Consider the following 12,041-nt stretch of genomic DNA (forward strand, 5'->3'; position numbering starts at 1 on the left):
TGTGAAAGGAAATGTGCCCTTATTTTGTTGTTATGAGCCAGTGAAGTCTGAGACGATATTAGTTACATAATAACCCTTGAGTTAATTATCGTGGGGTTTTTACTTTATTCCCTTGTATGACTTCATGCACTAGCGCTCAAAGAACAATGATAAACAATTGCCCTAGTTTCTGATATTTAATTAGGGTATGGGCCATTGGTTTAGTATTACTATTTTTAGCAGGTTAATGTTACCTTTGCCTTTTGAAAAACTGAGAAATAAATGTTGAATTCCATACTGATTGCACTGTTTTCTATTTTGATCTATTAATATGCTAAATTATTTGATTCTGAGTAGTAATTTTTTACAGGTGCTTCTTTTAAAGGTATGTAGCTAGTGAAAGGGGGTTGACACTATGTCAGTCACAGCAGGAACTGGGAAAACATCCTTTTCCTTTATGCTCTGAAACAGTTTCAATGGCATAATGATGATTGGATTGAAGACCTGAATTAGTTTTAGCCTATAAAACCATCCACGCTCAAGAATTTTTGAGAGGTAGCTATACGAAAACCAGCAATTTTAGCAGGGTTTTCACATGTATTTGCATGATAATATAAAATTCTTAACTTTTTATTTCATTCATAAATGTGTTTTTTTCCCCCTCAACTTTATGTTGTGGCTTTGTTGTCTTCTAAAAAGCAAGCCAGAAAGCATATTAGTTTACTACTGTTGCTGTAATACATTATCGCAAACAGTGGCTTAAAACAACACAAACTGGGCGACTGGTGGCTTTGTCTTCCACTCAGGTCATGATCTCGTTGTCCTGGGATTGAGTCCCACATCGGGGTCCCTGATCACTGGGGAGTCTGCTTCTCCCTCTCCCTCTACCTGCCACTCCCCCTACTTGCACCCTCTCTCTCTCTGTCAAATAAATAAATAAAATCTTAAAACACACACACAAACTTACTCTGTAACAGTTCTGTAACAGTCTGCAGTAAGTCTGAAATGGGACTAAAGTCAAGGTGTTGGCAGGGCTATCCTGGAGGCGATATGGGGGGAATCCTTGTCTTTTCCATACTCGAGTCTGCGTATCCCCTGGCTTGTCATCTTTTCCTCCACCTTCAAAGCCACAGAGAAGCATCTTCAGACTTCTCTTTCTGACCTCTTTTCCTCTGAATCTGATTCTCCGGCTTCCTTCGTTTCTTCCTTATAAGGGTCTTTATGATTACGTTGGACCTATGCAGAAAATCCAGGGTACTCTTATCTCAAGATCCTTAATTTGATGACACCTGTAAAGTCCCTTTTGGCATTTAAGGTAACACATGATTTTCACTGTTTCTGGGAACTAGAGTGTGGATGTCTTTGTGTGTGTGTGTGGTGGGGGGGGTGCATTGTTCTGTCCACCACCAAAAGATTAATTTGTTTTGGATTTTGTTCTCCAAAGAATGGGCTATTGGATCAATCATTCATGTTGTTTTTTGTTAATTTAAGCTTTTACCTTTATATTTTCCTAAAGTTAATTTTGGAGTTATTTATGATAACTTTTTGAGGAGATTTCATAATTTGGTTAATCTTATTCTATTAATGAAAGTGTTTAGATTTATAAATTATCTTCTGTGTAGAATATTAATTGAATTCCATAGATTTTGATATATAGGATTTTCATTATTATTTTTCACATATTGTTTTGATTTCCTCTTTGATCAAAGAATAATTCCCAGATGAATTTTGAACTTCTCAACACTTGGGGTTTTGTTATTTCTACATTTCTCAGTTTTAGGTGTCTTTTTAAAAGATTTTATTTATTTATTTGAGAGAGAGAGAGGGAAAGTGTGTAGGAGCAGCAGGGGGTGGGGTGGTGGGGTGGGGTGGGGGAAGCAGCAGAGAGAGACAGAGAAGCAAACTACCCCGAGCAGGAAGCCTGATGTGGGGCTCGATCCCACGACCCTGAGATCATGTCCTGAGCTGAAGGCAGAAACTTAATCTACTGAGCCACCCAGGTACCCCTTGTTTTTTTTTTTGTTTGTTTGTTTGTTTTGTTTTTTTAAGATTTTATTTATTTATTTGATAGAGATCACAAGCAGGCAGAGAAGCAGGCAGAGAGAGAGAGAGGAAGAAGCAGGCTCCGGTGGAGCAGAGAGCCCGATGGGGGCCTCGATCCTAGGACCCTGGGATCATGACCTGAGCCGAAGGCAGAGGCTTTAACCCACTGAGCTACCCAGGTGCCCACAGGCACCCCTTCTTAATTTTAGTTTTATTACATGGTGATTATAGGGCACATTCTGCAACATTCCTGCATTTGCAAATATTTCGTGTATGTGTGTGTGTATATACTCTATTATATAATTTATATAGATTATATGAGAGAATAAAATATTGTGCATTCTCTGTTTGCAAAGTTTAAACATTTTTATCTGTTATAAGTTACTTAGATTCTCTGTATCTTGGAGGTAATTACTAGATCAGTTTATAAAGAGCTTATTTATTTTTTTATAGCACTACAATGTTCCATTGTATGCATGTACTATAATTTATTTAAAGAGACCCTATTGATAGATACTTGTTCTAATATTTTGCTATTATAACAAATAAGTCTATAATAAATATTTCACCATTAGATGGTAAATAATATGCTATTCTTTATCTTTGGGAGCATATTTGTGGAATAAACTATAAATAAATTCCATTAGCTCTGTTCGTTTTGAAACTTATTCAAATGTTTTATGATATCCCCTATCACATTGCCTGTATTTTAACATTTCTGAGATTTCAAAGCAGTTGTATTCTAAACTTTTTCCCTCCTTCCTCAGAAAATGTCTCTTCTAATCTACTCTAGCTTTATCTTTCAGTACTTTGCTTCTCCTCCAGTGCCAAACTTTCTCCCCAGATTTTTGGCATAGTTGCCCTGTTGCTATTTCCCTTTGGGAAATCTCAATCTGTGATTATTCCTGGCCCCAAATAATCTGTTCTCCATGTCCTTGACTCTCCTTTTCACCTGTCGACATTTTTATTGTTGTTTATGATTATGTTGGTATAAACAGTAATTTAATTGCTGTGGGTTTATGACAAACATATGAACATATTATTACATGTCAGTTCCCATTTCACTCAACTGGCATTTGACTGATTTTAATATGAATATTTTTTGGATTTTAGAAAGATTTATTTGAGAGAGAGAGAGTGAGAGACTGTGCTAGTGGTGAGGGTGGTAGAAGAGGGAGAGGGTGATAGGGAGAGAGAATCCTTAAGCAGATGGCCTCTGAGTGGGGAGTCTGTTACTACACTCGATCCCAGGACCCTGAGGTCATGACATGAGCTGAAACCAAAAGTTGGATGCTTACCTGGATATTATTACAATATTAATATTAAAATCACAGTAATTTATTTTTTCCCAAAAAAGGTGTTTTTAAATTAATAGTCTGATAATTGATGGTGTCTTATCACATCATATGTGTTCTGAAGCAGAGTAGATGTTGAAATTCCTGGAATTCATGGAATTAACCAACTTTCTAAGTTGGTTCAAAATGTGTTGTACTTGACAGATAGCCTTTGAAATACTTTACCTGGGGTTTAATCTATTCCCTGATTTCAGCATAGATGAACTCTATTTTTCTTTCTTTCATTTCTTTGGGTTTTGTTGCGTGTGGTATGTTAAGTGTGTCCTTTTAACCCATCTTTCCAGAAATGTTTATCACTAGGTCCTGAAAAAGGAGTCTACAGATTTCTCAATAATTTTGTAACCAACTTATAACCTTGTAACATCTCTTTCTGCCTAAATTTGCTTGAACGAATTCTTTTCTCCAAAAGTAAGTCCTAAAAGATACAGGCAACTGGGGTATATTTGACATGCACATTAGGTAAAAAGCTTTTCCGTGCATACAACTGTTAAAATGAAAACTGAAGGAAGGAAAGTAAATCAATTTGGAGCATTAGAATTTCTATGTGGACCATATTTGAAAAAAAATACTGCTAATTCAACCCATATATAATTTGAAAGTATGCTTTGGTGAAAGTATGCTCATCTTTAACGTTAGGACTCAGAGAAACATGACAAAACAAACCAAAACTCTTTAACAACCTCATTCAGAAATTTAAGTAACAATAGGCCAGGGGAAATAACTTCAGTCTATTCTAGCAACTTTCCTGTAGGCTTCTCCTAATAAAGATAAATTAAACATACACTTAAATTTGGTTTTTCTCTAAATTCAATCATTATTTTTCCAAAGTAGAAAATCTATACATTATTTTAAAAATCTGTTTTATACATTAGAAATAACACAGAACTAAATATTTTTTCAAGCAATGTTAGGGCAGTCAGAATCAAGCTTATAAATACACTTTCTTAGTCATAAAGGAGTAAAAAGTTAGAAGCCATTCCTTTAAATTTTGTTGTTAGAAAAAAACACTAATTGCACTATTGAAATGAAAACCTCTTGGAACACTGGGGGAAAAATAAGTGTCACAGTGAGTACCCTGAAACCCTGAAGAGAATCTGGACCAACGACAAACACTTGACCAGATGCCAAAAAGCAAATTGTTTTCTGAAGACAGGAAGCTGGACATTTTCTTTTCTTGCTGCACTTAAATTTTCCATGAACTGTACTGTGTAATTCAATCACAAACAAATCCAAATAATAGGATCATACACGATTTTAAATCCACACACAGGAGACTGGGGCATCAGAAGTAAAGCCCTCACGCAGATGAAGCTGGGGTAAACTGTCATTAGTGACACCTGACCTGTTCTTTTCTATGACTCAGATTTTTACTGGTACTGTTATAAAAAGGGAACAAACTTCAAATAAAGAACAATCATTGCCTTTTCAATGGTAATAATTAGCTATCTAAAGATATAAAAAAATAATTGGTTTGTAATAGATTAAAGATGTAATGCTCTAAAATCTTTTTAAATTCTTGACTTCCTGCTCCTTGCACAACCACAGTACCACGGAAACAGAAGTCTCACTCTCTAGATTTAATTTCTCCCACCCTCGGTCATCAAACAAGGATCACCTAACCACTAATTCTCACCAACACATTTCTTGTTTCCTGGATCTTAAAAGCCCGATTTTTTTTTTTTCCTTCTTGCGTTTTATTCCATCATCCCAGTACTTCTGATTTTCTAGACACATGGGGTGGTAGGCGTCGTGGATTGCACTGGAGGTCCATGGACTTCGTGGAAGGACAGGATTGTGATGCTGGTTAGGAACGCAGAACAGGGCTGGGGACTTGCCCTTTGCCCCATGACGTGTCAATTTAAGGCTGATCTTTTAAACATTATGATGACATACTTAGGCATAAAAAGTATAGACTGGATTACAATCAACACCTGTATTCACATTACCCAGTTTAAGATAGGACATTTCAGCTTTTCTCCCCAGAGGAAATTCTCTTGGTATTTGATGCTTTTCACTTCCCTCCACATAGTTCTCTACTACCCGTGTTCTTGTAAACAACATATATTATCATGCATGCCTTAAAATTTAAATGAATAAAAGTATTCTTCTGAAATGTTTTTTTTTTTTTTTTTGAAATTCCTCTTTTCCATGTAGCTCCAATTACTATTTTACTGCTGTAAGTATTGCATTGTATGGGTATCCCATAGAATTCTCTGACTGACAGATCATTTCGTTTCTTAATATTTACAAATACTAGGGCTCTGATTTTCTTAAGCATTACTCATTGAAAACAACTTGCTCTGAGACATACACTGAAAAGAACTCTGAGATTATAGGGTCTTCAGCATTCCTAGATATGTTAGTTGCTCTCTGAAGTAGCTGTCCCAATTTACGCCCCACCAGCAGACTGTGCACACCCTTCGGGATTATAAACTCTGTAAGCAGGATTTTAGCTGTTGGAATCCTCCAACAACTGAAGTGCTGGTCATCCCAAGGATATTTCTAGTGTGGATCCATATTTTCATGTTGAAAGTTTTCAAGCGTCTAAATCTCAAAGGTGGTGTGAATTTGAACCCAGAAGCCGTGGTCAGGTAAGCTCAGAGTCAGAATTCTGAGGAGCTGCTGCTTTTCTTTTTCAAATCCAAAGCACAAACCAAGTCAAGAGAGGCTCCTCGTGATCTCTCCAGTCAGCTGGAGCAAGTCTTTTCTAATTTGCCCTTATGCTGCAGGTGTTGGTCTTTAATGATCTGGACATTATATATGAGGCCTGGTTATGACTTCTATTTCACATGGGCTGAAGGGTCTGAGCGGTCACTAATAGCTGAGCTCCTCATTGATTGAGATTGCACCCCCTCCCCCCCCCCCCCACTGCCCAGTCTCCAGCCTGAGAGCCTATGCCAGTTCAGGCTTACTGTTCTGGTTTTTATTTTATTGGCAGTGTGAATTTAATTTTTTTTCAGTTTAGGTCTTTGGGGATAAGGTTTTCCTCTTTATTTTCTGTGCCCTCAGAACTTATAGAGAAAGATGGTCCTCTAATAACTAAAGGGAAAATGGGAAGCATAATAGTAATTTTTAAGTCTTATTTCATCATGTAAGCCTTATATTCTAAATCAGCAGACACCAACAGAATGTTCTAGTGATGTAGTCTACAATCTATTCTATCCACGTGGCAGACACTTGTCACAAGTGGCTACTGGACACTTGAAATGCAGCTAATGTGTCCGGTGAACTCAATTTTTAATATTATTTAATTTTAATTCATTAAAATTTAAACTTAAATAGCTGTATGTGGCTAGTAGCTATTATATTTGACAGTAGAGCTCAAGTAGTAGTCATATTCTTTGTCCCATGGGTGGTTTTATGTACATACTAATAAAGCAATGTAGTCTGGGGAAAAAATGCTTTGCAAGTCTATTTTTGATAGTCAAAGGGTAAGATATTTGAGAGGTGACTTCAGAATACAAAACTGTATAGTCCCATTATTGTGATAATCAGGTATTTCTCGCCTGACTTGTCTTTCTGGAAATTTTTAAAGATCTACAGTAAGCATGTCTCAGTGCACATTCTTTCCACTGCCACTTTCTCAACTGGAAGTCATGGAGTCAATTTCTGACAGTTTTCTAAATATATTTATGGAATATTAAAGTGTCAAGAAATTCTGAAGATAAATAGGAGCACAAATATACATATTTCAAATGCAGCATAAGACAATATGGTTAAGAGTACAATTTGGTTTATCTTTGAACTGAAAAAGTTTATTAGTAAGCTGAAAATGGGTGCAAATTAACACATGAACATACAATTTATTTATAGTGTTGTATGAAACAAAACAGGTCTATTGCTCTAGGCCTGGACTGGGATTATAATTCCTATTTTTTTTAATTTGCAAAGGGCATTACATGAAATAACTCTTAATTTTTTTAAATTGCCATTTGTACAGATTAAGAAGGCCAAAGCAAAAATGTAGGTGTAAATTATAATAAGAACAAAAACATACCTGGAAACAAGGCCATATAAACCTGGCTGGTGCATTTGGCTATTTCACTGGCTGGCCTTTAAAAATAAAGATCTGTAAATCTTTCTCACTATGGACTAATCCACATGTATTTTGTATTTCTTGAATAGAACTGATGCCCACAGGCTGGCCATTCAGGAATAGACTGAAACAGATTCTGGAGTTAGGAAAGCATTTCATGGGAGGAATAAACTAGGTCAAAAATGAAAAAGCTAAAGTTTGCTTTTTAAATATCAGCACACATTTCCAGATGAAACTGATTTAAACTTGTGTCCAGAGATTTTTATTGATAGTTTTACTGTATCCATTTCATTTAAAATGTCTTTAAACACTGAAGCCTCTCAATTCCAGTCAACATATTTCAGACACTTAGCTTAAGAAGGATTTTTTTGGACACTCTCAAGACAATTTTTTTTTTTTTTAATTTTATTTACTCACAAGAGACAGAGAGAGAGAGAGAGAGAGAGAGAGAGAAGCCCAGTGTGGGACTCTGATCCCAGGACCCAGGGTTCATGACCTGAGCTGAAGGCAGATGCTTAACAGACTGAGTGACCCAGGTGCCCAAGACAAATTTTTAAGAGAAACAATTTTTGTCTAGAAAGCATTTTTAGCACACTGAATATGTATCCTTCGTCAGAGTGAATGTAGCCCACTCTTCTCTTGATACTCCTCATAGAAACGTCTCAGTGATTTAGGAATTCTCGGTGTCACAGTGCTCAAGGCTTGAGTAAAATGTCTTCTCGAAATGCAGTTGGCTTGAATGTCTTCTTCCAGAGCTAGAAGGGCTGCCTCCCTACAGACAGCTATAACCTGAAGCAAAACAAAGAAACAAAAACAAACATACAGAGAGAGAGAGAGAGAGAGAGAGAGAGAGAGAGAGAAAACAATCAGTACTGTTTTTTTTTAGAAATGTAGTATTTCAAATATTTATCTGTGGTAACTGCTACAACCAGAAGCCATCGCTAACATGGATCTTCACGCTTATTCCGCTTCATTTTTCAGAAGGATAAAAAGTAATCACCTTCATTCCAAAACAATGTATTAAGTACTCAGAATCAGGAGGGGCTAGCAGAGATGGAAGACACGGTGTTTATTCTTAAGAAGCCTGCAGTGGTAAAGGTGGAATACATGTGCGGGCACCTATTTCTGCTACAAGGTGACAAAAGGTGAGTGTGTATGTGTATCGGGGGCAGGTGGGAACCAAGAGATACGGGGGTGAGGGCGGAGGAAGGAGATGCCCTGATAGGCAGCAAGGTCCTGCTCATCAGCACACTTGTCAGGGCAGAGAATTTCCACATTCCGCTTGACCTCTGAGGTTTTACCCACACATAAAAGCATTTCTTTAGGTGCATCCCTTGAACTGAGTTCTTAGATCTTGGGAATATCGGAGAGAAGTTGTCTGCGTTTACTTTGGAGAGCTGCATTAGAACAGAGAAGTGAATTTTGTTTACTCAGGGAGCAAAGCTGGAAGAATTGAAAAGGATCTGGGGAGGGGGTGGAGTGGATGCAGAGTGAGGGAGGACAGAGTGGGCGGTAGGAAAGTGGAAGGGGAGGAAGGTTCAAGTCTTGAATCCTGAAATGTGTTTTTAAGCTCTCTGGACTTCAGACAGCGGAAGCAGGCTGATGCCAGTGTCATTCTAAAGACACATTACTGTGGTGAAAAGAGCTTGTGGGATGAAAAGAGATATTGTGATTTTCAGGGCAACAGGGAAAACAGTGATTGATACTGACTGCACCTTTATATTGGTAAATGAAAGGGCCAGCTGAAACACATTTGTCCAGCCATTCAGCATATTTTCTCTGTTTGTTCACTTACTGAAAAGAGTTCCTCTGCTTAGGCTGGGCTAATGGCTGCCAAAGCAGTTTAGTAGCTTTTTAGGGGATTTAGCAGCATGTTTAGGGAGCTTTCAAAAAACATGCATAGATTTAGATGGCTTTGTCAAATTACGACAATGTAACTATTAGTTCTGGGCTTCATTAATGAGCCCTGAAGTTGACTACAGTGGTTATGCACGTTAATGCTTTTCCAAAATGAGTGGCTACCAACTGTTGAAGGAAAGGACAAAACTTCCAGGGATTTGTAAAAACAACTTCACACGTTCTGGTGCAAAAAGAGTTATTTTGAAAACAAGATGTAATAATTAATAAGCACAATAAAAGCACATGAAATGCCCAGCATGATAAACTGGTTATTTGATGGTTCCACTCTGTAGAAAGTGACCCTGAGGACCTCCATGAAGGGAGGTAAAACAACCAGGCAGGGAAAGCCTCAACTCTCTCCTTCCCTCCATCTGAGTAGTACTTCTGCTATCTGCAAGAATTTTTTTTTAAAAAAGGTTTTAGTTATTTATTTGAGGGAGAGAGAGAGAGAGCGCACAGGCACGTGCGCACACATGAGTGGAGGTGGGGAGAGGCAGAGGGAGAAGCAGATTCCCCACTGAGCAGGGACACCAATGTGGGGCTCCATCCCAGGACCCGATCCCAGGACCTAGACATCGTGACCTGAGTCAAAGGCAGACACTTAACTGGCTGAGTCCCTCAGGTGCCCCGTTATCTGCAAGAATTTGAAGCAATGGTTGCAAGGCTGAAGTCTGAAGAAGAATCACTGGAAGAGGCAAAAAGGCCTGAGCTTCCTGCTGGCTGGTGGATTTTAAGCTCGTCCTCTGAGACAGTACAAGGAATGTTCCATTATGTGGCTCCTTCTCTGGCTAAGTGGAGTAGAGAAGTCACCAGCTCTGGGCCAATGCACGTCTTGCACACTTCACCACTGAGACTTATGTCAGAGAATACCAGACCCAGCACACGATGGCTACAGAAATTTACTGAGTCCCTACCACATGTCCCTACCACATGTGCTAGACAATTACTAAGGACTCTACTAATCCATTGCTATGCGAACACTGCCCCCCCAGGTTTTATACAAGGCAGTGGTGTCCCTAATAGTGTGCACCATTTGATGGGAGGATGGTAATGGAGTGGCCAGATAAGCATGTGTAAGGTGCTGGCGTGGGCTGTGGGGAGGCTGGGCTGAGGAAAAGAGAGGTGACCGCAAGGCTGCCTGGACCCTCTCCACGTTCCCGGAATCTGGTTACATGGCCACATAGTGAGTAGCTCCTGCTGCTGGTACACCTGAGAAAGTGAACTGCTGGGCTAGCAGGCTTCCTCTCTCAGTACACAGTAATCAGACTGGAAAAGGAATGGTTATACTCCTTTAATCACTAGAATCTCAGGTGGCCTAACAAGGCAGGGTAGGGAAATGTAGGTAGTGGGAAGTGACAGGAAGGCTGTCCTTGGGGCAGCAACCCTGAGCAAATCCTCTCTGCAGATCAACTTTCTTTCCGTTGTATCTCTGTCTATAGATTTTCCCAATTTCTAACTTGCTTTTTGCCTTTCTTTGGTCACTTTCAGGATTGTGGCTGAGGAGACACTGGTGGTGACAGCCACCTGAAAGCTGGATGTTTGTAACTTACAGCCTCAACATATGTTAACATTCAAGAGTAATTGTCCTACTATATTTAGTATTTACTGGCCTGACCCTTAATTAACAATTCCATCCAATTTGGAGAACTACAAAATTGTGAGGTATAGAAAACTTGGACAGAGTTTTGACAAGAACACTGAGAAATGTTTGAATTCAATAGAGATGATCCCGGGAGCCTTTGAGAGACAATGGCCAAGGAAACAGAGCAGCTGGATACTGGTACTTTTAAGCACCTCATAGGAAGGTGTCTTCCTCTGTACAGAAGAAGGGCTACAGTCATTCGCCCTTCCAGAGCAGCTGGAGGACAGTCTGAACTGAACACTTGCTTCAAGAAAGGTTTTCCTGTTTCATAACATTTTATAAGGGATGCCCTGAAGAACTTTCTGCCACTTCTATTTTCCTATCATATTTACTTTAGCAATATATAACCAGTAACCAAGAGGAAGTAGGACACTACAAATAATTAACCGGTCACTCATCAATCAACATCCACTGGATAGCTAACTCTGTACAACCACTAGATGATGCCAGGCAGAGGATCCAGAGATGTCTACGACATGGCTACCTGACTTCTGGTGCTCCCCCACCAGCAGGAGATCAAGGTCAATTAACTGCCCCATCTGGCATGGTATTAGAGGTACTGTTAAGCAAGGCTATAGGAAAAATGCTTTGGTATGGAAAGAAGAGAGAAATTACTGCTCCATAAATCGAAGTGGGAAGGGCAGAATTTAGATATGCATACAGAACAGAAAAGGGCATTCTGAGCAGGAGGAATAAAGTGGGCAAAGAAACAGCACGGTGGGGGCGAAAGAGACCAGAGATTGTGTAGCCAAATGGGGAATTAAAAAAAGAGAGAAGAGTAGTTCTGTCATCAAAATGTCACTAAAAATAAAATGACAGTTTTCAGAAGTCATGTGGGCCATAATAACAGTGAAGGCTAGTCAATGACAGTCATCTCTAAAGCTCTACACCCAATTCACAAGCGGCTGATGCATAAGCCCCTAACAGAATAATTCCTAAAGCGTCCTTTGTTTGTATTTTCTCCTCATGAAAGGGCTTCTTAGAAATTCCAAAGGGAAAATCATTAAATGGATTAGTGGTTCTTCTCTCCTAACCCAAATAAAAAGGTATGCCTGAAAATGGAAGTATTCTTAGGAGGCTCATTTCA

The 12,041-nt window shown here is 38.9% G+C and overlaps 1 protein-coding gene across 1 annotated transcript in view; it reads right to left on the reverse strand.

Annotated features, from left to right (window-relative positions):
- Window positions 1-6,699: 6,699 nt before the first annotated feature.
- Window positions 6,700-12,041, reverse strand: part of SPATA5 (spermatogenesis associated 5) — a 336,855-nt gene continuing 331,513 nt past the window's right edge. The window contains exon 16 of the mRNA XM_045998426.1: window positions 6,700-8,202. Coding sequence (XP_045854382.1) covers window positions 8,026-8,202 — 177 coding nt within the window. The 3' untranslated portion in view covers window positions 6,700-8,025. The remainder of the gene's footprint in view (window positions 8,203-12,041) is intronic.

Source organism: Meles meles, chromosome 2, assembly GCF_922984935.1.
Source record: "Meles meles chromosome 2, mMelMel3.1 paternal haplotype, whole genome shotgun sequence".
Lineage (NCBI taxonomy): Eukaryota > Metazoa > Chordata > Mammalia > Carnivora > Mustelidae > Meles > Meles meles.